The 27,755-nt window shown below is 35.8% G+C and overlaps 1 protein-coding gene across 1 annotated transcript; it reads left to right on the plus strand.

Moving 5' to 3' along the window:
- Nucleotides 1-4,116: 4,116 nt before the first annotated feature.
- On the plus strand, nucleotides 4,117-27,452 carry LOC127122437 (eukaryotic translation initiation factor 4 gamma-like). The gene is made up of 3 exons (XM_051052777.1): nucleotides 4,117-4,383; nucleotides 15,526-15,888; nucleotides 27,027-27,452. Exons 1-3 carry the CDS (start codon nucleotides 4,117-4,119, stop codon nucleotides 27,450-27,452), a joined length of 1,056 nt encoding a protein of 351 aa, XP_050908734.1.
- The last annotated feature ends 303 nt before the right edge of the window (nucleotides 27,453-27,755 follow it).

The raw sequence follows: 27,755 nt of genomic DNA on the forward strand, positions 1-27,755 counted from the left end.
GAAATTTTGAAATTTAAGAAATGGAGAGAAGATGAAGAGACTAATCCTATGTACAAAATTAAAAGTTAAGCGTTGAAAAGATCTGACCAATGGGTAGCAATCCAATAGACAAGAATGTCAATAGAAACCCAAATTCCCTTGGACATTTGAATCACACAACAAACAATGCATACAATTATATTAATCTTAAAGAGCAAGGCATCAAATAAAGATAGCCACATCCAAGCTTAACCATTCCATGATCTTCTTCAAATTAGCCCATGTAACAGATGAATTCCACAAGTCACATGTTCAAAATAACAACTTTACAATGATCATGTTGCAGATGAACTCAAAGGGATCTTGAATGATGTATCAGATGAAGTTTTCAAATTGCAATCACTTGGCTTCACAAAAGTTAGCATTGGCCAAGTCCTTTAGCATAGGAATGTTGCCTAAATTCTAAGTCCATTTGCATAAGATCAAGTCTACAGTCCACACAATTTTTTTTAGGGTTTTTGTTGTTATTATGTATATTAATGGTCAAATACCACACAAGAAAACAAAATATACACAAAAAAGATATATCACACAATATGGTCCAAATGGACAAAAGGAAAATGACATTAACATAAACAATTAGAATGGTATGAATAATGGCAAATGAATAAAGACTAAAATTAAATGACATTAAAGTAAATGGCTTGAAGTTAAAAGTTAGTTGTTAATGAGTTAGAAGTTAGTATTGTTTTGCTTTTGCTTTTCATTTTTAAGTCATTCTTTGGAGAACACTCAACCCACTTATCACAAGCATGGACCCTTGATCCAAGACATCTTCCAAATGAAGGAAAAAAGGCCAATTTTCCACACAATACCATGAAACAGGGGAGACTTATAATCTCACTAACTAGAATGCTATGCCTTTTGTGTCACAAATTTAGCGCTATGTTAAGCAATCGTAATTGGACTTATGTAGAAGTCATAACTATTTGAGGTCGGGTAATAGAATTTTGGTGTTAATGCATGTTAGAGACATACTATAATGGACTATGCTCATGAAATATACCACACACAAAAACAATATGCAAAAGAGGTAGCCTAATCTCATCCATACTTATGTTGATTTTTCAATCAACTAGCCTTAGGATTTTGAGATATCATAGGCCAAATGAGATGAATGCATAAAGAATGGGAATGAGATGAAGAGGGAGGGGAATGAATCAAAACTCAAATTGATCAAAGGAGGACTTTTACCAAATTAATATCATCCATTCATTTTGGGAGATGGAATGTACATTCCATCAATCCCCTAAATCCAATGATATTCATTGTATAAAGTCAAATCAACCTTGATCAAGGCCCAACAACAAGAGTCAAACTCAAACAAATCATCACAATTGGTCAACATAATTAATTGGCATTTATTCAAATTAAAAAGACTAAAATAATACATTTAAATTAAAAATGTTTTGTCAAATTCCTAAAACCTCATCAAAACACCAAAGAAATGGCCATGAGATTTATCATAGGTCAAACAAGGTCAAAGGACCTTGGAGAAAAAATTCAGAATTTTTAAAGACTTAAAATTATTTTTAAACAATTAAAAACAAACACAAAATTAATTAAATCATGAAAAATATTAATAATGATCCAAACAAATATTTTTAATTCAAAATATGAAAGAGAAAATTATTTGAAAATTTTTGGTGAAACTTTCATATTTTTTGGATCAATATTAAAATTAATATGAATTAATGAAAATAAAAGGATTAAAATGAAAATTAGAAAATAGCAAAAAACGTGGACCACTTGATCTCCCTCATTAATTGAGGTGGCAGATCAAGTAGTCCTCAGCGCGCGTTCCACAATGGACACTAGTCAATGCGCTGTAGGGATGGTATTTAAAACCAACGCACGAGATTAAAACCTTTTGCAAGGATCATATGGTTTGAGACGTGCCAACACACGGCCGAAGCTGTAGCTCCGGTCTTCTTCTCCGGTGGACCTCATCGGACTGGTCCACCTTCAACCATCACCAAAATAAAAAAGGAGGACATGATCTGAAAGAAAAAATGGCGTAGAGCACGAATCTGACCTCAATTTTAACTAACTCCACATATATATAAAGATATGAGGAGTTGAATTTTGAGGTGTGTCAACTGAGTTGATTCGATTTGACATCTAAGAAACTCAATCTTCTTGCCTACATTGGTAGGACTTCAGACAACCAAAGATCCAAGATAATTGAGTAGAATTGAGTGAGAATCTAAGAGATGAATTTTCTGAAAATAACCTTCCATGATGTGCAGTTCTTGATGTTGCTTGCTTCAAACATGATCTGATCACACTTGAGAAGCTAATAGGAAGTGATTTGAGAGCTTGCAAGGTTGTGGATCCTGGAGTTCTTGAATCTCCAACAGTTAAGATTCAAACTCAAATTTCAAATTGAAATTTCTCAGGTTTTTCTTTAGAATGAGAGGGTTTCAATGGGGGGCAAAGTTGGCGCGTAAAGTGTGATTCAAATGAGCTCATAAGCCTTCTATTTATAGCCAAGGGAATGATATTTGCACACTTCAAAATCTGTTCAAAATTGGCAATGTGAATGGCACGAGTGCATGGGTATGTGCAGGCCCATGATGCAATTCATTAAGGTCCAAAAATGATTCAAGTTGAAGCCTGAATGAAGCTTTGAATGGCAAGGCATTGTGAACTGAAGTTTGTACAATTGATTATTTCCAATGACGCATCCATGTTAAAGCCATGCGCAGACCTAGCAATCTTCATCCAAAATGCATGAACTTGGGTTCTTTGGAAAGCTTGGATCAAGGGGAACAAGTTTGATTGAACAACTTTTCATTTAGAGCTTGGAACATGGAGAATTTTGAGGTGGAAGTTTGGAAATTTCAACATGTTGAAATTTTTTCTAAGTGTCAAGTTATATATCTCAATATTCCACCTTGCTTAACTTTTTATGTAAGCTTAAAATGAGAAAGGTGTTTTCTTAAAAGTTGTATCTATTTCAAATACCTTCAAAATGGTCACCAATTTCATGTCATTTGGATTTAGAATGATAGAGTTATGCATTTTTGAAGTTTGGAAAAATCACTTGTTCAATGGTATAGGTCAAAAATGACCTATAATGTATCCTCATATCACATGCTCATAAAAGTTGAATTTGCTTTCACTCCAAACATCAAAGTTGAAGTAGACATCTTGAATTTGACTTTGACACTTGTAGATATTTCATCTCATAAAAATTTAGCAAGTTATGGCCTTGGGAAGTTGACTTTCAAATTAGGGTTTAGACAAAATGACATATAATGTTTCAACATAGAAAATGATTTTCCAAGAAACACTAGCTCTAGGTATCAACATGAAAGTTGTTTGGAATATTATTTAGAGTAAATTTTCTCTTGGAATGCTTTTCATATGGTGAAAATTGTAGGAGATAGGGTCTAGGGAGACCCAGTTTTGATCAGATGAATTCATCTGGCCAACCACCATCAACCAACTTGCTAACCTTCAATTCTCTTGACTTTCTTGGCTCATGGTAGATCATATATGCATAAGATGATGAACTTTGAAGTGTACCTTGATAAATTTGATCAATTGGTGAGATAGCTTGTTGGAGAAGTTACTCAAGATACCCAGTCAAACTAGGCTTTCCAAGGCAAATCACTCTCAAACTCTTGCAGAAAACTTGATCAATATAACATGTAGGAATCAATGGAACTCATATATGATGATCATAACCATTCTTGGATCAATTCATGGTTGTGATCTTTGTCATGAGGGTCCCAAACCCTAGATATGGACTCGATAAATCAATGGTGATCATGCCCTACCTACAAAAGGGTTAAGCAAATACAAAGATATGTTTTTGATATTTTGGTTAGTAAAATGATAATATACAAGTATGATACAATCACATAGTTCTTGGTGATCTCTCCCAAAACAAATCCAATGAAATTTGGGTAAGGAGGATGCCAAGGTATGATCCCAATGCTAATGCTTATGATGAAATTGCATGAGGGATCTTAGGGTCAAAATTGGGGTCTTACACAGCTATCTGAAGAATTCAGGCTCAGTGACTATCCTTCTGAAGTAAGAACTCACTGGAACATATTTCTTAGGTGGATGACATCTGAGGTCTTCAAGCTCAAGGGACTTTCTGAACAAGTCAGAAATGACTACGTCAGAGGTGCTGAAGAGAAACTAGAGGCACGTCTAGCGCAGGAAGCTGAAGAAAGGGCCAGGAAAGAAGCTGAAGAGAGAGTTGTTGCTGAAGTTGCTGCTAAGGAAGAAGCTAAAAGAGATGCGGTTGTAGAAGCTGAAGCTAAAGAAAAAGTTGACGCTGAAAAAGTTGCTCGCATAGCTGCAGAAAAAGTTGTGAATACATCTGAGGTTGCTCTGACTCGAGGTGAGTCATCAACATCTAATATATCTCCTTTGTTCTCAAGACTCTAGAAGATCTTCAGAAATAACAATAACTAGTGAGAGCCAGACTCGACCATCAAGATCAAGTCAACTCCAGCATCTAGAACCTGCTTGCTCATCTACTTCAGAGGATGCCTCATCCAAACCCTTAGGCACTCTAGGATTAATTGCTTGTAGTTTTTTTCTAAGAGTTTTTGCCTCTGAGGCCCTCTTTCTTCTTAATCTTCCGCTTTGTATCTCTCTAAATTATCAATGACATTTTTGCTTTATGTGGTTTAAACACTTGTGGTTTCTATTAACTTTTTGAGTCTGACAAAAAGGGGGAGAAATCAATAGTAGCCTTTCTGATGAAATAATATATCTAACTCTCAGAATTCACTACTTAAATTATAATATTAAAAATCAATTACGCAGTCTAAGAGTTTTTACAATATGTATCTAAACATGGAAAACTGAATCAGTATCTGAGAAACAAGTCAAGCAACCTAAGAAGATCTGGTAAAAACTCTACCCTAGAAACCCTTTTCTGATACAAATAATTTTAAAAAATATTCTAAGTATCAGACTTATGGGGATATTGCAAGGGAGATTGCAGATCTCTGGGGGAGTCATACTCTATCTGACTCTGATTCATTTAAACCTGTATCCTTGTAAAGTACCATTGTTTCATCAAAAGTCTAAGTTTTTGTCATCATCAAAAAGGGGGAGATTGTTATAACAAGATTTAGGTTCAACAATATATCTCTAAGTTTTAATGATAACAAAGAATGAAACAATTTGATACCCTAATAATTTTTTCTAAGTGTGCAGGTTTCTAAGAAAAAAAAATGAATATGAGGAAAACAATATTTGGCATCTAAAGAAGTCCAGAAAAACTGATCCAGCTATGAAGAAATCATATCTGGCTCTAAACAAGAACACTTCTGAAAGAATCACATACATAATCTGACATTGAAGTTCATATTTGATATCTGAAGAATATTAAACAAATATCTATCTGAAGACTATTCAACCAAATATATTCGAAGACTAGTTAAGAGAATATCTGAAGACGACAAGTTTCTACTCAAAGACTCTGACTCCAATCACTCTGATTCACGCCCAACAAATCATCTGACTCATCAAAATCAAAAACATAATCAAGAAGTATTCTATGTATGGAACAAATCTCTATAAGGAAATTATGGATTGTGCTCCAAGACTGCTATCGAAAGGATAAGGAAGTTAATATCATTAAGTCTCATAATTAGCAAGATATCTCCATTAATTTCCCTCCAACGATATCATCTCAAAGTTCTATATAAAGGCTTTATCATCATCATACCGAATACGAAGAATACACAAGAATTTTACAATACACTTCTATCTACATACCCAATTTATTTTCATTGTAAAATTTAGTAATCACACAAGAGTTATTGCTCATAGTGTGATCATTGATCCGTGTTCTTAATTCTGTTTATACTGTTTACCTAGAAGCACTGAGGCAACCACTTGTATTTCTCTAAAGTTAGTGATATTCCTCAAGTGACTTATTTAAGTTTGTAGACTTGAGAGGGCTAAGATATTTTTGAACTCTTAGACGTTTTTGTAATCTATTGAGATTATTGGATTAAGTCCTTATTGAAGGTGAAATCATCTTGGCCGGATGGACTGGAGTAACTTTGATTTTCAAGCGAACCATGATAAATTTTGTGTGTTGTTAGCATTTACTTTCGTGTGTGTAGTGTTGCAAAAGTTTTTTATTATTGTGAAAACAATTCAAACCCCAATTTCTTGTTTTTCTCTACCTTTAGGTGTTGTTGTTATATTTTTGGAATAAGCTTCCTGTATTATCAATCAAAGAAAATATTGAGAAATTTATTGCTTTTCTCGGTTGACAATATTGAGAAATTTATTCCTAAACACAATAATCCAGTTTTCTTTCATGTTCTCTTTCATATGAAAGAATTTGCCATGAAAATATTTGCTTAAGATAATGAAATCTCTCTGGGATGGATTGCAAGTATATTTAAAAATTTCTCTTAGTTAGAACAACTAACTTATAAGAAATTTGAAAAAATATGTTGCTCTCTAAGAATCCATTGTCAAAATCTTGATTTGTTAATATAATTTATTTTCATATTCTATGTAAACAATATAATTATAAATAAAAGATTTTTACCCTCGGTTTTTAATAGAAATTGAGGGATATGTGGTGCTTGGGGTATGACATATATATGTTACTCCGGTTTTGAGTAATAATCGAGGTAAAATATAAGTGTGTTTATTCAGTTTTTCATCGTCCTTAAACAAATATTTATCGTCTATTTAATTATTATCAACGCTCAAGACACTGTCATTAATGATCCTCGTGAAACTTAAAACCCTAATTATAAAAGCTTTATGAATATGATAATGAAACATATGACATGAAAACTTGAAAATTTAGAAAAATAACGTGGAAATTTTCTCTATAATATAGTGCAAAAAAAATTATTTGGGTTCAATATTTATGTTCTTAAATAATTATTAACTAAATGAATATTTTATTTTTCTAATTTTCTTATTTTATATTAAAATAAATATTAATTGTATTTTACCATAAAAATACTCGTTAATGGGAATTAAATAGAATTATTTTTTAAAATAACCATTTGTTTAAAAAAATCGAAAATAAAAAATAAATAAAAACCACTTTTAGAAAAGGATACGCCAGATGAACTGGCGTATCCCCTGAGCAACCAAAGGAGGCGCCAATAGCACTGGCGCATACATTGGGCTCCTCATGAGGAGGCGCCAATGGCATTGGCGCATGCATTGGCCCTCATGAGGAGGCGTCGATACCCCTGGCGCCTTAGTGTTGCCTTAAGTGCAGACGCCAATGCCTCTAGCGCCTACATGTCATGTCATGTTGGGCGTCAGCCCTCTTGGCGCGTGCATTTTATGTCCACTCTATATAAACGTCACGCCTTGGATGCAATATTTTTCACACAAAATCATCTCCTACTACCATATTTTCTCTAATTCAATCTCATCCACCTTCAAGTTTATGTGCTTTAACAATGTCTACATACATTCAGAAGCGAAATGCCGATGTAATATTTTCCGCCGTTGTGGCTCCGGTACAGATTCGATTTTAGAAAACAGATATGTTTGAACGTCTTAATCGGATGTCGTACAATTGGTTAGAGGGAGAAATTGGAGAGGGTGAAAGGATTAGAAGAATACAATGGCTTGTGTCCACGTTCAACCAAAACGGAGAAGTGCGCGAATGGGTGGATATTAAGATCGACCAAGACGCTCGTAGGATGATGCATTACATGTTCAAAATTGTTTTAATGGTTGTAATCGCATAGTTCTTGTATTCTAGTTGTTTTAATTTTTTATGTTATTGTTTATGTAATGGTACTTTCGTCACAGACGTCTAATATGAAATAAATTTATTTTTTCATATATTACAATAGAGGTACATGTGAGTTTATTTGATTGAGCTCGTTCCAATGCTATGACAGTTATTACGATTATGACCTGGCTGACGGCATGAACTACATAATCTAACCATTTTGTTCGTCGTATCCATTTCGGTTCGAATCTGGGTACTGTTTGAGCGACCCCTTTTCTTCCTTCACATAACTTCGTTGTGTCAGACGATGTCCCCTTCATATTCTGGCCAGTAATCCTCTTTTTCCACTACGGAAAAACTAATTTTATAAAAATTTAATAGGATGGTGACTTCGTAAACTTCATATAACAAGTAGGATGGATCCCTTCGAACCGTTGAGCATGCTGCAATGACATGGGAGCAGAGTGTACGAAAGGCTTGGAACTTTCCACAGTCGCACCAACCTCTATCTAGTTCGAATCTGTATTATCCTATCGACATGCCCTCATTATGAGCTATGGACTCGGCAACACTATACTAACCTTTAGCGTGGTCAAACACCTTGACTACATGTGTGTTTGCTTTGGCAGCTTCATGTCTAATGAATTTCATCAAAGCATAACTGAACAACTGCCTAGATTGCAACATTGAACTTCATTTCGAACGTCAGCTCTCAAATAACGCCCCTAGCCTGAAATATGTTGCATGCACCAAAGCGGTTATAGGTAGGTTACGGGTGCCTTTGAAGACAAAGTTCATTGATTCCACAAGATATGTTGTCATGTGGCCCCAACGTTGACCGTTTTCGTATGCCCTAGTCCACTTCCCCAATGGAATATTATCGATCCACCATACTGCATTTTCGTTTGACAATCTTATTTCTTCGTGGTAGTGTTTGAAAGAAGGTTCTGATAATGCATAACCTGCATTGACAATCTTCTTCCGCAATGTCTTATCTTTGATTTCCCGCATGAAATCTGAGCAATATGTCTAATACATAACACATGCGTCGAAGGAGGATTTTTCCAGCCATTATCAATGTTATTATATGCACTGATGATTGAAGGGTGTCTTTCGGAGATCAAACATAAGTTAGGCTGAGGTGCAACGTGCAATCATAGATTTCTTAGGAAACAACTTCATCCCTCAGCAGTCTCCCCTTCAACTAGGGAAAAGGCGATTGGAAAAATGTTGTTGTTCCCATCTTGTGCCACTGTCATCAGTAACGTTCCATTGTGTTTCCCGTACAACCATGTACCATCAATTTGTAACATTAATAAGGTAAGCACATATAGTTGGGGTTCAGCTGTGTTGGCCCATCTATATAGTGCGATGTGTAAAACTGCAAAAAAGTATACCTGTACTTTTTTTTCATGTGCGTATTTGCTACAAGCTTGGGATTGGTCAAGAATGTTGTCGCTCGCCCCGATAAACGAGAAGCCATTCGTGTTCCCGTTTGCAACTAAGTAAATCTAACACTTTATCATTTAGTTAATTATATTTTATATTATAATTAACAGTAAATAATATTTTTCACTTTTTTTTATCTAAGGTGGTCAGTAAGGGGGATGAACTACAATAGGTGTCTGAAACACGCTATTGTAGTCTATCGCAATCTATTGGACCACATTGGACATGACGATGTAATACTTCTACACAACTATATTTTAATTTAAAAATACTTATCAAATTATTTTTCATCTAATCGTTTCGTATTGTTTTACAGTTTATCTGGAGGCCATATCTAGGTCTTGATCATGATGTGAACCATGACGATGTTGCAATTCGGACATCGAAGACACCGATTATCTGATTCACTACGGTGGAAATGCACTAGAGTGACTGGGTCAAACTGCAGTTCAGCATGCTACAACAGATTCCAGAACCTCCCACGTGTTTGGAGAATTGGCATCAAAAAAGGGTTGATGCACAATGGGATTATTCTGACTGGAGAGACTTTGCAAAAGAGATGTATCGTCAATGGAGAAATCGATGACAACACATCTTAAATGAACCAGTCATCCATGGTGCAAGACCAACTCAACAATATATGGCATGGTTTAGGTCGGTAACAACTCAACAATTTGTATCTGAGCCGCGGTATTTGATGGATCCACGCCAACTTGCTTCGCCATTGTACGCCCCATAACACTTCCCCACCCAACACCAATTTCAACCCACTCAAACCCAACAACCAACCTCACAACATCAACGTACCACATACACACAACAACCAAACACCCAACCTTGCAACCCATTCATGCCATCCACCCAACAACCAACCATCTAACGTCGCAATCCATTCATACCACCCACCCAAACAAAAAACCAAGAATCAAACCCTACAACCACACCCGTCTATAGTGCATATGATTCATATGGGTCACTTCATCGTAGCCCCCCACAAATGACCATCCAAACATCCCATCACCATAACACCCAACCATTGTTTAACTATAGTACTGTTGGTGTAAACCCTAAAGGCCAATACTGTTGGTACTTGTATCGAATTATTTATCAATAATAAAAGGCTTTTTCTTTATTATGTTTGTTTAATAAAGTCCCTAGAATAACTAGTCCGTTTAATGTATCAAGTGTGACTTATTCATGAGATCCCATTAAACATAAGGACATTATTCTTAAAGTATTCGTAGTCGAGCTTTGTTATGAAGTGGGATAACATTAAAGCATTAAGACTATTATTTATATAGACTGATGATCACATCTTATGGATCATGGATAAGGAGTTATCAAGTCTTAAACATAAGTATGAACTTGAGAGTAATATTTATACTGGATTAACCCGTTATGAGAATACTATATAGAATGTTATGCTAAGTGTCATAAGTTATTCTCATGGTGATAATGGTGTATACCACCCTTTGACTTGAAACCACTATGTACCCTAGATGTAGAGTCGAGTGCCTTATTGCTGATCAAACATTGTTCGTAACTGGATGGCCATAAAGACAGTTGATGGGTACTCCACGAAGCATGTTGAGGGACATGAGTGACCTAGATGGAATTCTCCCATCTTGCGTAACAGGATAAATGTCTACAGGTCCAATATTGAACTGGACAAGGATGACACGGTCTATGCCTGTGTTCAATATAGACATAAGGGAAAAAGGGTAATTGTACACATAAGTATTATCACAAAAGGATTTGTCAGATCACATGACATTTTCGTGTCTTGGGTAGGAGTGATGTGTTGCTAGATACCTCTCACTGTTTATTATGTTAAATACGTGATTTATATAATTGTCAATGTCGTGAAAACCTACAGGGCCACACACAAAAGGACGGATTGATGAGAGATAGAGTAACTAAGGAACATCGTAAGGTACGGTGCACTTAAGTGAATTGTAGAACATCGTAAGGTATGGTGTACTTAATTAGAATACAAAATATGGTAAGGTACCACGCGCTTAAGTGATTTTGGCATATTATAAGATATGGGCCATATACACTTAAGTGGGCTTTTTAGCTTGCAGCCCACATAAGTGGTTCTATAAATATATCCCTTGTGCAGAAGCATTTGTGCAGTTGCAATTTTGTTTGTCTCTCTTTCTCTCTCACTCAAAGCCTTCATTCGTAGCAGCTAGCACTAAGATTGAAGGAATCCATTCGTGTGGACTCAGTAGAGGCGTTGTCACCATTCAACATTCATGATCGCTCCGTAGATCTGCATCAAAGGTTTCAATCACCACAAGAGGTAACGATTCTATCCCTGATCATGCCCATTTGTAAGGATCACTAAGGGAGATTTGTTTTTTTAAATTCCGTTGCGTTTTGAATCGCTCTTCTCCTTCAGTGGTATCAGAGCCACTTAAGAAATCGTGCATCTGATAGCTGTTTATTTTATATATTTTCTGTATTAATACGATTAAAAGACATAATGAATTAAAGAATAAACGAGTAATTAAATTTGGCATCATGTGTGTATGATTTGGATGATTGATGTTGACTATGCTTCATAATCCGACGTTAGTATGGTGAAGCAGCGATTCATCGGTCGTCCATAGGTTATGCAATTGAGATCGATCAAGTCATATATATGATATAAGTAATCCTGATGCAAAATACGATATATATGATATATTGTTTCTGTTTCGTTCATTCAAACACTTAATGGTTGTTTTCCTTTGAGCGCTCAATGGTCATTTGCTTCTTGATCCGACATTAGTATGGTGAAGCAATGACGTGTTGATCAATCATACTGAATTAACAATCGAGATGTGTTTGACGGTCTGAAATTGGTGCATTAAGGTTCATGACGGTACAAGGGTTGTGTTGTCAAAGTGTTATGTGATTATGGTTGTGACTGCGTAAGAGTTGTGCTTTAAAGTATCAAGTGTTGATGCGAAAAACGACGTTGACTGAACGGTCAGTGGAACCCCCGACTAACTCTGCATAGTGTGATCGGTCGCCGAAATTTAATTTGGTTTTAATTAATTAACAGAATTTAAATTAATAATAATAATGTATTTATTATTATTGTCTTGTGGTGATCGGTTATGGCCTTAGTTTTCCTTTATTTTGTTTTGGGATTTTAAAATATAACTTGCGTGTCGTGCCTCTCTTTTAATCTCTTAATGTAACTTCTTTTCTCATCTCACTCCCTCGTATGTAAAACGAGTTTCTTTTATGTAATGTAATGTTTTGAAGAAAGAGAAGAATAAAATATCAAAGGAGGACAACCTTGAAGATCTTGCTTTGAGAAGCTTAGATCATTATTAGGTTAGCTTAGGTTCTCTCATTGGCTTGGGAGAACAATTGCGCTAGGGGCCATAACTGTTTCATTATGTATGTTGATGCATGTGAATGTATATTGATGCATGTGAGAGACGATTTATATGATAAATAAGCTAGTGAGATCAGAATAATTGCAAATTCCCTCAAATTAAATATTAAGTTTATGCTTTTCAAGTTTTAGCACTCATCAAGACTAGTATCGAATAATGTAGGTTTCGCCTACGCGAAGTGCATATTCTATATTAGTAAGGTGCGATGGGATAATTGTAATATCCAATTGCTAAAACAATGGGTCAAACTTAACTAAACAAATTATAATAATATTATATATTTTAGAAGCAAGAGTTGGAATGATCCATGTGATGGATTGTAATAAGGAGTTATTCACCCAACTAAAATATTCGAGAGTTGTATTAGATACAATTGGAAGGAGTTCCTACCTAAATAACCTAGTTTTCTGTAATCCGCCTACGCGGACTTAAAACAAAGTGAAATGTGGATCTCGACCCACTAGAAAATCTTCCAACGGGATTTTCCGAATCAAATGGTGAGGGTCATTTGTTTTGAGTAAAATAGTGGAAGCAAATTTAATTAAAGGCCTAATTAAATATGTTATTGATACTTATATTTTCATTATTTTCATGTAGATTACCATGACAACGAACACCTCTAACAACATTTTTCCATCAATCCTTGATAAGGAAAAATTGTCTGGGACAAATTTTCTGGATTGACACCGAAATCAGAGGATTGTCCTCAAACATGATAGAAAGTTTTATGTCTTGGAGAAACCTGTTCCTAATGAGGAACCTCCTAATTCTGCACCTAAGGCAGAAAGAGATGCTTATAAGAAGCATGTCGATGATGCCAATGAAACTGCTTGCCTCATGCTAGCTACTATGAACTCAGAGTTGCAAAAGCAACATGAGAACATGGCAGCGTTCGATATGATCGAACACCTGAAGATGCTCTATGAAGAGCAAGCAAGGCATGAAAGGTTTGAAGTTTCAAAAGCCCTTTTTCAAGGCAAGTTAGCTGAGGGAGCCCCTGTAGGTCCCCATGTGCTCAAGATGATTGGGTATGTGGAGAACCTTGAGAGGTTGGGTTTTCCCCTCGGAAAGGAACTTGCGACTGATTTAATCTTGCAATCGTTGCTAGATAGATTCAGTCAATTTGTCCTTAATTTTAATATGAATGATATGGACAAATCGCTTCCTGAACTACTAGCCATGTTAAGAACTGCTGAGCAGAATCTGAAGTCAAAAGGGAAGTCCATTCTGATGATCGGAAATGGAAAGAGACAGAACAAAAGACCCAATAAGCAGGGTGATAAAGGGAAAGCCAAGGAAGTTGTCAAACTCAAACCCACTGCTCCTACTCTGAAGCCTAGTGGAGGAATAACAAAGGAAGACACCTACTTCCATTGCGGTAAGACCGGACACTGGAAGAGAAACTGCCCAAAGTACCTGGAAGATAAGAAGAATGGAGTAGAGACTTCAACTTCAGGTATTTTTGTTATTGAAATTAATTTATCTTCTTTTGCATCATGGGTATTAGATATTGGATGTGGTTCTCACATTTGTACCAATGTGCAGGGGCTAAAAAGGAGTAGAGATTTGGCAAAAGGTGAAGTTGATCTATGAGTTGGCAATGGAGCAAAGGTTGCTGCTTTAGCCGTAGGAACTTATGTATTGACTTTACCTAGTGGTTTAATAATTTAGTTAGAGAACTATTATTATGTACCTTTAATTAGTTGGAATATTATTTCTGTTTCTTGTTTAGACAAGTTTGGTTTTTCATTTATAATAAAGAAGAATTGTTGCTCCATTTATTTGAATGATATATTCTATGCTACTGCACAAATGAATAATGGACTATATGTCCTTGATCTTGAAATGCCTATTTATAACATTAATACTAAAAGGATGAAACCTAATGAGTTAAATCCAACTTACCTTTGGCATTGTTGATTAGGCCACATAAATGAGAAAGGCATTTCCAAACTCCATAAAGATGGACTCTTGGACTCTTTTGATTATGAATCATATGAGACATACATATCTTGTTTAATTGGAAAGATGACAAAGTCTCCATTCACAGGAAAATTTGAAAGAGCTAATGATATTTTGGCCCTCAAACATACTGATGTATGTGGACCACTGAACATACCAGCCAGAGGAGGTTTTCAGTACTTCATCACATTTACTGATGATTTCAGTAGATATGGTTATGTGTATTTAATGAAACACAATTCAGAAAATGACATATAATGTTTCAACGTAGAAAATGATTTTCCAAGAAACACTAGCTCTAGGTATCAACATGAAAGTTGTTTGGAATATTATTTAGAGTAAATTTTCTCTTGGAATCCTTTTCATATGGTGAAAATTGTAGGAGATAGGGTCTAGGGAGACCCAGTTTTGATCAGATGAATTCATCTGGCCAACCACCATCAACCAACTTGCTAACCTTCAATTCTCTTGACTTTCATAGCTCATGGTAGATTATATATGCATAAGATGATGAACTTTGAAGTGTACCTTGATAAATTTGATCAATTGGTGAGATAGCTTGTTGGAGAAGTTACTCAAGATACCCAGTCAAACTAGGCTTTCCAAGGCAAATCACTCTCAAACTCTTGCAGAAAACTTGATCAATATAACATGTAGGAATCAATGGAACTCATATATGATGATCATAACCATTCTTGGATCAATTCATGGTTGTGATCTTTGTCATGAGGGTCCCAAACCCTAGATATGGACTCGATAAATCAATGGTGATCATGCCCTACCTACAAAAGAGTTAAGCAAATACAAAGATATGTTTTTGATATTTTGGTTAGTAAAATGATAATATACAAGTATGATACAATCACATAGTTCTTGGTGATCTCTCCCAAAACAAATCCAATGAAATTTGGGTAAGGAGGATGCCAAGGTATGATCCCAATGCTAATGCTTATGATGAAATTGCATGAGGGATCTTAGGGTCAAAATTGGGGTCTTACACAGCTATCTGAAGAATTCAGGCTCAGTGACTATCCTTCTGAAGTAAGAACTCACTGGAACATATTTCTTAGGTGGATGACATTTGAGGTCTTCAAGCTCAAGGGACTTTCTGAACAAGTCAGAAATGACTACGTCAGAGGTGCTGAAGAGAAACTAGAGGCACGTCTAGCGCAGGAAGCTGAAGAAAGGGCCAGGAAAGAAGCTGAAGAGAGAGTTGCTGCTGAAGTTGCTGCTAAGGAAGAAGCTAAAAGAGATGCGGTTGTAGAAGCTGAAGCTAAAGAAAAAGTTGACGCTGAAGAAGTTGCTCGAATAGCTGCAGAAAAAGTTGTGAATACATCTGAGGTTGCTCTGACTCGAGGTGAGTCATCAACATCTAATCTATCTCCTTTGTTCTCAAGACTCTGGAAGATCTTCAGAAATAACAATAACTAGTGAGAGCCAGACTCGACCATCAAGATCAAGTCAACTCCAGCATCTAGAACCTGCTTGCTCATCTACTTCAGAGGATGCCTCCTCCAAACCCTTAGGCACTCTAGGATTAATTGCTTATAGTTTTTTTCTAAGAGTTTTTGCCTCTGAGGCCCTCTTTCTTCTTAATCTTCCGCTTTGTATCTCTCTAAATTATCAATGACATTTTTGCTTTATGTGGTTTAAACACTTGTGATTTCTATTAACTTTTTGAGTCTGACAAAATGGGGGAGAAATCAATAGTAGCCTTTCTGATGAAATAATATATCTAACTCTCAGAATTCACTACTTAAATTATAATATTAAAAATCAATTACGCAGTCTAAGAGTTTTTACAATATGTATCTAAACATGGAAAACTGAATCAGTATCTGAGAAACAAGTCAAGCAACCTAAGAAGATCTGGTAAAAAACTCTACCCTAGAAACCCTTTTCTGATACAAATAATTTTAAAAAATATTCTAAGTATCAGACTTATGGGGATATTGCAAGGGAGATTGCAGATCTATGGGGGAGTCATACTCTATCTTACTCTGATTCATTTAAACCTGTATCCTTGTAAAGTACCATTGTTTCATCAAAAGTCTAAGTTTTTGTCATCATCAAAAAGGGGGAGATTGTTATAACAAGATTTAGGTTCAACAATATATCTCTAAGTTTTAATGATAATAAAGAATGAAACAATTTGATACCCTAATAATTTTTTCTAAGTGTGCAGGTTTCTAAGAAAAAAAATGAATATGAGGAAAACAATATTTGGCATCTAAAGAAGTCCAGAAAAACTGATCCAGCTATGAAGAAATCATATTTGGCTCTAAACAAGAACCCTTCTGAAAGAATCACATACATAATCTGACATTGAAGTTCATATTTGATATCTGAAGAATATTAAACAAATATCTATCTGAAGACTATTCAACCAAATATATTCGAAGACTAGTTAAGAGAATATCTGAAGACGACAAGTTTCTACTCAAAGACTCTGACTCCAATCACTCTGATTCACGCCCAACAAATCATCTGACTCATCAAAATCAAAAACATAATCAAGAAGTATTCTATGTATGGAACAAATCTCTATAAGGAAATTATGGATTATGCTCCAAGACTGCTATCGAAAGGATAAGGAAGTTAATATCATTAAGTCTCATAATTAGCAAGATATCTCCATTAATTTCCCTCCAACGATATCATCTCAAAGTTCTATATAAAGGCTTTATCATCATCATACCGAATACGAAGAATACACAAGAATTTTACAATACACTTCGATCTACATACCCAATTTATTTTCATTGTAAAATTTAGTAATCACACAAGAGTTGTTGCTCATAGTGTGATCATTGATCCGTGTTCTTAATTCTGTTTATACTGTTTACCTAGAAGCACTGAGGCAACCACTTGTGTTTTCTAAAGTTAGTGATATTCCTCAAGTGACTTATTTAAGTTTGTAGACTTGAGAGGGCTAAGATATTTTTGAACTCTTAGACGTTTTTGTAATCTATTGAGATTATTGGATTAAGTCCTTATTGAAGGCGAAATCATCTTGGCCGGATGGACTGGAGTAACTTTGATTTTCAAGCGAACCATGATAAATTTTGTGTGTTGTTAGCATTTACTTTCGTGTGTGTAGTGTTGCAAAAGTTTTTTATTATTGTGAAAATAATTCAAACCCCAATTTCTTGTTTTTCTCTACCTTTAGGTGTTGTTGTTATATTTTTGGAATAAGCTTCGTGTATTATCAATCAAAGAAAATATTGAGAAATTTATTGCTTTTCTCGGTTGACAATATTGAGAAATTTATTCCTAAACACAATAATCCAGTTTTCTTTCATGTTCTCTTTCATATGAAAGAATTTGCCATGAAAACATTTGCTTAGGATAATGAAATCTCTCTGGGATGGATTGCAAGTATATATAAAAATTTCTCTTAGTTAGAACAACTAACTTATAAGAAATTTGAAAAAATATGTTGCTCTCTAAGAATCCATTGTCAAAATCTTGATTTGTTAATATAATTTATTTTCATATTCTATGTAAACAATATAATTATAAATAAAAGATTTTTACCCTCGGTTTTTAATAGAAATTGAGGGATATGTGGTGCTTGGGGTATGACATATATATGTTACTCCGGTTTTGAGTAATAATCGAGGTAAAATATAGTGTGTTTATTCAGTTTTTTCATCGTCCTTAAACAAATATTTATCGTCTATTTAATTATTATCAACGCTCAAGACATTGTCATTAATGATCCTCGTGAAACTTAAAACCCTAATTATAAAAGCTTTATGAATATGATAATGAAACATATGACATGAAAACTTGAAAATTTAGAAAAATAACGTGGAAATTTTCTCTATAATATAGTGCAAAAAAAATTATTTGGGTTCAATATTTATGTTCTTAAATAATTATTAACTAAATGATTATTTTATTTTTCTAATTTTCTTATTTTATATTAAAATAAATATTAATTGTATTTTACCATAAAAATACTCGTTAATGGGAATTAAATAGAATTATTTTTTAAAATAACCATTTGTTTAAAAAAGATCGAAAATAATAAATAAATAAAAAACCACTTTTAGAAAAGGATACGCCAGATGAACTGGCGTATCCCCTGAGCAACCAAAGGAGGCGCCAATAGCACTGGCGCATACATTGGGCTCCTCATGAGGAGGCGCCAATGGCATTGGCGCATGCATTGGCCCTCATGAGGAGGCGTCGATGCCCCTGGCGCCTTAGTGTTGCCTTAAGTGCAGACGCCAATGCCTCTAGCGCCTACATGTCATGTCATGTTGGGCGTCAGCCCTCTTGGCGCATGCATTTTATGTCCACTCTATATAAACGTCACGCCTTGGATGCAATATTTTTCACACAAAATCATCTCCTACTACCATATTTTCTCTAATTCAATCTCATCCACCTTCAAGTTTATGTGTTTTAACAATGTCTACATACATTCAGAAGCGAAATGCCGATGTAATATTTTCCGCCGTTGCGGCTCCGGTACAGATTCGATTTTAGAAAACAGATATGTTTGAACGTCTTAATCGGATGTCGTACAATTGGTTAGAGGGAGAAATTGGAGAGGGTGAAAGGATTAGAAGAATACAATGGCTTGTGTCCACGTTCAACCAAAACGGAGAAGTGCACGAATGGGTGGATATTAAGATCGACCAAGACGCTCGTAGGATGATGCATTACATGTTCAAAATTGTTTTAATGGCTGTAATCGCATAGTTCTTGTATTCTAGTTGTTTTAATTTTTTATGTTATTGTTTATGTAATGGTACTTTCGTCACAGACGTCTAATATGAAATAAATTTATTTTTTCATATATTACAATAGAGGTACATGTGAGTTTATTTGATTGAGCTCGTTCCAATGCTATGACAGTTATTACGATTATGACCTGGTTGACGGCATGAACTACATAATCTATACATTTTGTTCGCCATATCCATTTCGGTTCGAATCTGGGTACTGTTTGAGCGACCCATTTTCTTCCTTCACATAACTTCGTTGTGTCAGACGATGTCCCCTTCATATTCTGGCCAGTAATCCTCTTTTTCCACTACAGAAAAACTAATTTTATAAAAATTTAATAGGATGGTGACTTCGTAAACTTCATATAACAAGTAGGATGGATCCCTTCGAACCTTTGAGCATGCTGCAATGACATGGGAGCAGAGCGTACGAAAGGCTTGGAACTTTCCACAGTCGCACCAACCTCTATCTAGTTCGACTCTGTATTATCCTATCGACATGCCCTCATTATGAGCTATGGACTCGGCAACACTATACTAACCTTTAGTGTGGTCAAACACCTTGACTACATGTGTGTTTGCTTTGGCAGCTTCATGTCTAATGAATTTCATCAAAGCATAACTGAACAACTGCCTAGATTGCAACATTGAACTTCATTTCGAACGTCAGCTCTCAAATAACGCCCCTAGCCTGAAATATGTTGCATGCACCAAAGCGGTTATAGGTAGGTTACGGGTGCCTTTGAAGACAAAGTTCATTGATTCCACAAGATATGTTGTCATGTGGCCCCAACGTTGACCTTTTTCGTATGCCCTAGTCCACTTCCCCAATGGAATATTATCGATCCACCATACTGCATTTTTGTTTGACAATCTTATTTCTTCGTGGTAGTGTTTGAAAGAAGGTTCTGATAATGCATAACCTGCATTGACAATCTTCTTCCGCAATGTCTTATCTTTGATTTCCCGCATGAAATCTGAGCAATATGTACATAACACATGCGTCGAAGGAGGATTTTTCCAGCCATTATCAATGTTATCATATATACTGATGATTGAAGGGTGTCTTTCGGAGATCAAACATAAGTTAGGCTGAGGTGCAATGTGCAATCATAAATTTCTTAGGAAAAAACTTCATCCCTCAGCAGTCTCCCCTTCAACTAGGGAAAAGGCGATTGGAAAAATGTTGTTGTTCCCATCTTGTGCTACTGCCATCAGTAACGTTCCATTGTGTTTCCCGTACAACCATATACCATCAATTTGTAACATTAATAAGGTAAGCACATATAGTTGGGGTTCAGCTGTGTTGGCCCATCTATATAGTGCGATGTGTAAAACTGCAAAAAAGTATACCTGTACTTTTTTTTCATGTGCGTATTTGCTACAAGCTTGGGATTGGTCAAGAATGTTGTCGCTCGCCCCGATAAACGAGAAGCCATTCGTGTTCCCGTTTGCAACTAAGTAAATCTAACACTTTATCATTTAGTTAATTATATTTTATATTATAATTAACAGTAAATAATATTTTTCACTTTTTTTTATCTAAGGTGGTCAGTAAGGGGGATGAACTACAATAGGTGTCTGAAGCACGCTATTGTAGTCTATCGCAATCTATTGGACCACATTGGACATGACGATGTAATACTTCTACACAACTATATTTTAATTTAAAAATACTTATCAAATTATTTTTCATCTAATCGTTTCGTATTGTTTTACAGTTTATCTGGAGGCCATATCTAGGTCTTGATCATGATGTGAACCATGACGATGTTGCAATTCGGACATCGAAGACACCGATTATCTGATTCACTACGGTGGAAATGCACTAGAGTGACCGGGTCAAACTGCAGTTCAGCATGCTACAACAGATTCCAGAACCTCCCACGTGTTTGGAGAATTGGCATCAAAAAAGGGTTGATGCACAATGGGATTATTCTGACTGGAGAGACTTTGCAAAAGAGATGTACCGTCAATGGAGAAATCGATGACAACACATCTTAAATGAACCAGTCATCCATGGTGCAAGACCAACTCAACAATATATGGCATGGTTTAGGTCGGTAACAACTCAACAATTTGTATCTGAGCCGCGGTATTTGATGGATCCACGCCAACTTGCTTCGCCATTGTACGCCCCATAACACTTCCCCACCCAACACCAATTTCAACCCACTCAAACCCAACAACCAACCTCACAACATCAACGTACCACATACACACAACAACCAAACACCCAACCTTGCAACCCATTCATGCCATCCACCCAACAACCAACCATCTAACGTCGCAATCCGTTCATACCACCCACCCAAACAAAAAACCAAGAATCAAACCCTACAACCACACCCGTCTATAGTGCATATGATTCATATGGGTCACTTCATCGTAGCCCCCCACAAATGACCATCCAAACATCCCATCACCATAACACCCAACCATTGTTTAACTATAGTACTGTTGGTGTAAGCCCTAAAGGCCAATAGTGTTGGTACTTGTATCGAATTATTTATCAATAATAAAAGGGTTTTTCTTTATTATGTTTGTTTAATAAAGTCCCTAGAATAACTAGTCCGTTTAATGTATCAAGTGTGACTTATTCATGAGATCCCATTAAACATAAGGACATTATTCTTAAAGTATTCGTAGTCGAGCTTTGTTATGAAGTGGGATAACATTAAAGCATTAAGACTATTATTTATATAGATTGATGATCACATCTTATGGATCATGGATAAGGAGTTATCAAGTCTTAAACATAAGTATGAACTTAAGAGTAATATTTATACTGGATTAATCCGTTATGAGAATACTATATAGAATGTTATGCTAAGTGTCATAAGTTATTCTCATGGTGATAATGGTGTATACCACCCTTTGACTTGAAACCACTATGTACCCTAGATGTAGAGTCGAGTGCCTTATTGCTGATCAAACATTGTTCGTAACTTGATGGCCATAAAGACAGTTGATGGGTACTCCACGAAGCATGTTGAGGGACATGAGTGACCTAGATGGAATTCTCCCATCTTGCGTAACAGGATAAATGTCTACGGGTCCAATATTGAACTGGACAAGGATGACACGGTCTATGCCTGTGTTCAATATAGACATAAGGGAAAAAGGGTAATTGTACACATAAGTATTATCACAAAAGGATTTATCAGATCACATGACATTTTCGTGTCTTGGGTAGCAGTGATGTGTTGCTAGATACCTCTCACTGTGTATTATGTTAAATACGTGATTTATATAATTGCCAATGCCGTGAAAACCTACAGGGCCACACACAAAAGGACGGATTGATGAGAGATAGAGTAACTAAGGAACATCGTAAGGTACGGTGCACTTAAGTGAATTGTAGAACATCGTAAGGTATGGTGTACTTAATTAGAATACAAAATATGGTAAGGTACCACGCGCTTAAGTGATTTTGGCATATTATAAGATATGGGCCATATACACTTAAGTGGGCTTTTTAGCTTGCAGCCCACATAAGTGGTTCTATAAATATATCCCTTGTGCAGAAGCATTTGTGCAGTTGCAATTTTGTTTCTCTCTCTTTCTCTCTCACTCAAAGCCTTCATTCGTAGCAGCTAGCACTAAGATTGAAGGAATCCATTCGTGTGGACTCAGTAGAGGCGTTGTCACCATTCAACATTCATGATCGCTCCGTAGATCTGCATCAAAGGTTTCAATCACCACAAGAGGTAACAATTCTATCCCTGATCATGCCCATTTGTAAGGATCACTAAGGGAGATTTGTTTTTTTAAATTCCGCTGCGTTTTGAATCGCTCTTCTCCTTCAGTGGTATCAGAGCCACTTACGAAATCGTGCATCTGATAGTTGTTTATTTTATATATTTTCTGTATTAATACGATTAAAAGACATAATGAATTAAAGAATAAACGAGTAATTAAATTTGGCATCATGTGTGTATGATTTGGATGATTGATGTTGACTATGCTTCATAATCCGACGTTAGTATGGTGAAGCAGCGATTCATCGGTCGTCCATAGGTTATGCAATTGAGATCGATCATGTCATATATATGATATAAGTAATCCTGATTCAAAATACGGTATATATGATATATTGTTTCTGTTTCGTTCATTCAAACACTTAATGGTTGTTTTCCTTTGAGCGCTCAATGGTCATTTGCTTCTTGATCCGACATTAGTATGGTGAAGCAATGACGTGTTAATCAATCATACTGAATTAACAATTGAGATGTGTTTGACGATCTGAAATTGGTGTATTAAGGTTCATGACGGCACAAGGGTTGTGCTGTCAAAGAGTTATGTGATTATGGTTGTGACTGCGTAAGAGTTGTGCTTTAAAGTATCAAGTGCTGATGCGAAAAACGACGTTGACTGAACGGTCAGTGGAACCCCTGACTAACTCTGCATAGTGTGATCGGTCGCCGAAATTTAATTTGGTTTTAATTAATTAACAGAATTTAAATTAATAATAATAATGTATTTATTATTATTGTCTTGTGGTGATCGGTTATGGCCTTAGTTTTCCTTTATTTTGTTTTGGGATTTTAAAATATAACTTGCGTGTCGTGCCTCTCTTTTAATCTCTTAATGTAACTTCTTTTCTCATCTCACTCCCTCGTATGTAAAACGAGTTTCTTTTATGTAATGTAATATTCTGAAGAAAGAGAAGAATAAAATATCAAAGGAGGACAACCTTGAAGATCTTGCTTTGAGAAGCTTAGATCATTATTAGGTTAGCTTAGGTTCTCTCATTGGCTTGGGAGAACAATTGCGCTAGGGGCCATAACTGTTTCATTATGTATGTTGATGCATGTGAATGTATATTGATGCATGTGAGAGACGATTTATATGATAAATAAGCTAGTGAGATCAGAATAATTGCAAATTCCCTCAAATTAAATATTAATTTTATGCTTTTCAAGTTTTAGCACTCATCAAGACTAGTATCGAATAATGTAGGTTTCGCCTACGCGAAGTGCATATTCTATATTAGTAAGGTGCGATGGGATAATTGTAATATCCAATTGCTAAAACAACGGGTCAAACTTAACTAAACAAATTATAATAATATTATATATTTTAGAAGCAAGAGTTGGAATGATCCATGTGATGGATTGTAATAAGGAGTTATTCACCCAACTAAAATATTCGAGAGTTGTATTAGATACAATTGGAAGGAGTTCCTACCTAAATAACCTAGTTTTCTGTAATCCGCCTACGCGGACTTAAAACAAAGTGAAATGTGGATCTCGACCCACTAGAAAATCTTCCAACGGGATTTTCCGAATCAAATGGTGAGGGTCATTTGTTTTGAGTAAAATAGTGGAAGCATATTTAATTAAAGGCCTAATTAAATATGTTATTGATACTTATATTTTCATTATTTTCATGTAGATTACCATGACAACGAACACCTCTAACAACATTTTGCCATCAATCCTTGATAAGGAAAAATTGTCTGGGACAAATTTTCTGGATTGACACTGAAATCTGAGGATTGTCCTCAAACATGATAGAAAGTTTTATGTCTTGGAAAAACCTGTTCCTAATGAGGAACCTCCTAATTCTGCACCTAAGGCAGAAAGAGATGCTTATAAGAAGCATGTCGATGATGCCAATGAAACTGCTTGCCTCATGCTAGCTACTATGAACTCAGAGTTGCAAAAGCAACATGAGAACATGGCAGCGTTCGATATGATCGAACACCTGAAGATGCTCTATGAAGAGCAAGCAAGGCATGAAAGGTTTGAAGTTTCAAAAGCCCTTTTTCAAGGCAAGTTAGCTGAGGGAGCCCCTGTAGGTCCCCATGTGCTCAAGATGATTGGGTATGTGGAGAACCTTGAGAGGTTGGGTTTTCCCCTCGGAAAGGAACTTGCGACTGATTTAATCTTGCAATCGTTGCTAGATAGATTCAGTCAATTTGTCCTTAATTTTAATATGAATGATATGGACAAATCGCTTCCTGAACTACTAGCCATGTTAAGAACTGCTGAGCAGAATCTGAAGTCAAAAGGGAAGTCCATTCTGATGATCGGAAATGGAAAGAGACAGAACAGAAGACCCAATAAGCAGGGTGATAAAGGGAAAGGCAAGGAAGTTGTCAAACTCAAACCCACTGCTCCTACTCTGAAGCCTAGTGGAGGAATAACAAAGGAAGACATCTGCTTCCATTGCGGTAAGACCGGACACTGGAAGAGAAACTGCCCAAAGCACCTGGAAGATAAGAAGAATGGAGTAGAGACTTCAACTTCAGGTATTTTTGTTATTGAAATTAATTTATCTTCTTTTGCATCATGGGTATTAGATATTGGATGTGGTTCTCACATTTGTACCAATGTGCAGGGGCTAAAAAGGAGTAGAGATTTGGCAAAAGGTGAAGTTGATCTATGAGTTGGCAATGGAGCAAAGGTTGCTGCTTTAGCCGTAGGAACTTATGTATTGACTTTACCTAGTGGTTTAATAATTTAGTTAGAGAACTATTATTATGTACCTTTATTTAGCAGGAATATTATTTCTATTTCTTGTTTAGACAAGTTTGGTTTTTCATTTATAATAAAGAAGAATTGTTTCTCCATTTATTTGAATGATATATTCTATGCTACTGCACAAATGAATAATGGACTATATCTCCTTGATCTTGAAATGCCTATTTATAACAATAATACTAAAAGGATGAAACCTAATGAGTTAAATCCAACTTACCTTTGGCATTGTTGATTAGGCCACATAAATGAGAAAGGCATTTCCAAACTCCATAAAGATGGACTCTTGGACTCTTTTGATTATGAATCATATGAGACATACATATCTTGTTTAATTGGAAAGATGACAAAGTCTCCATTCACAGGAAAATTTGGAAGAGCTAATGATATTTTGGCCCTCATACATACTGATGTATGTGGACCACTGAACATACCAGCCAGAGGAGGTTTTCAGTACTTCATCACATTTACTGATGATTTCAGTAGATATGGTTGTGTGTATTTAATGAAACACAATTCAGAAAATGACATATAATGTTTCAACATAGAAAATGATTTTCCAAGAAACACTAGCTTTAGGTATCAACATGAAAGTTGTTTGGAATATTATTTATAGTAAATTTTCTCTTGGAATCCTTTTCATATGGTGAAAATTGTAGGAGATAGGGTCTAGGGAGACCCAGTTTTGATCAGATGAATTCATCTGGCCAACCACCATCAACCAACTTGCTAACCTTCAATTCTCTTGACTTTCTTGGCTCATGGTAGATCATATATGCATAAGATGATGAACTTTGAAGTGTACCTTGATAAATTTGATCAATTGGTGAGATAGCTTGTTGGAGAAGTTACTCAAGATACCCAGTCAAACTAGGCTTTCCAAGGCAAATCACTCTCAAACTCTTGCAGAAAACTTGATCAATATAACATGTAAGAATAAATGGAACTCATATATGATGATCATAACCATTCTTGGATCAATTCATGGTTGTGATCTTTGTCATGAGGGTCCCAAACCCTAGATATGGACTCGATAAATCAATGGTGATCATGCCCTACCTACAAAAGAGTTAAGCAAATACAAAGATATGTTTTTGATATTTTGGTTAGTAAAATGATAATATACAAGTATGATACAATCACATAGTTCTTGGTGATCTCTCCCAAAACAAATACAATGAAATTTGGGTAAGGAGGATGCCAAGGTATGATCCCAATGCTAATGCTTATGATGAAATTGCATGAGGGATCTTAGGGTCAAAATTGGGGTCTTACACAGCTATCTGAAGAATTCAGGCTCAGTGACTATCCTTCTGAAGTAAGAACTCACTGGAACATATTTCTTAGGTGGATGACATCTGAGGTCTTCAAGCTCAAGGGACTTTCTGAACAAGTCAGAAATGACTACGTCAGAGGTGCTGAAGAGAAACTAGAGGTACGTCTAGCGCAGGAAGCTGAAGAAAGGGCCAGGAAAGAAGCTGAAGAGAGAGTTGCTGCTGAAGTTGCTGCTAAGGAAGAAGCTAAAAGAGATGCGGTTGTAGAAGCTGAAGCTAAAGAAAAAGTTGACGCTGAAGAAGTTGCTCGCATAGCTGCAGAAAAAGTTGTGAATACATCTGAGGTTGCTCTGACTCGAGGTGAGTCATCAACATCTAATATATCTCCTTTGTTCTCAAGACTCTAGAAGATCTTCAGAAATAACAATAACTAGTGAGAGCCGGACTCGACCATCAAGATCAAGTCAACTCCAGCATCTAGAACCTGCTTGCTCATCTACTTTAGAGGATGCCTCATCCAAACCCTTAGGAACTCTAGGATTAATTGCTTGTAGTTTTTTTCTAAGTGTTTTTGCCTCTGAGGCCCTCTTTCTTCTTAATCTTCTGCTTTGTATCTCTCTAAATTATCAATGACATTTTTTCTTTATGTGGTTTAAACACTTGTGGTTTCTATTAACTTTTTGAGTCTGACAAAAAGGGGGAGAAATCAA

The sequence above is a fragment of the Lathyrus oleraceus genome, chromosome 2 (genome assembly GCF_024323335.1).
Source record: "Lathyrus oleraceus cultivar Zhongwan6 chromosome 2, CAAS_Psat_ZW6_1.0, whole genome shotgun sequence".
In the NCBI taxonomy this organism is placed as follows: Eukaryota; Viridiplantae; Streptophyta; class Magnoliopsida; order Fabales; family Fabaceae; genus Lathyrus; species Lathyrus oleraceus.

Bases quoted from the DNA above. Each gene is read 5' to 3' on its own strand.
- LOC127122437 (XM_051052777.1), top strand. From the start codon at position 4,117: ATGACATCTGAGGTCTTCAAGCTCAAGGGACTTTCTGAACAAGTCAGA. The intron at 4,384-15,525 runs GTTGCTCTGACT...GAGGGATCTTAG, and splicing joins AAGTTGTGAATACATCTGAG to GGTCAAAATTGGGGTCTTAC. The intron at 15,889-27,026 runs GTTGCTCTGACT...GAGGGATCTTAG, and splicing joins AAGTTGTGAATACATCTGAG to GGTCAAAATTGGGGTCTTAC.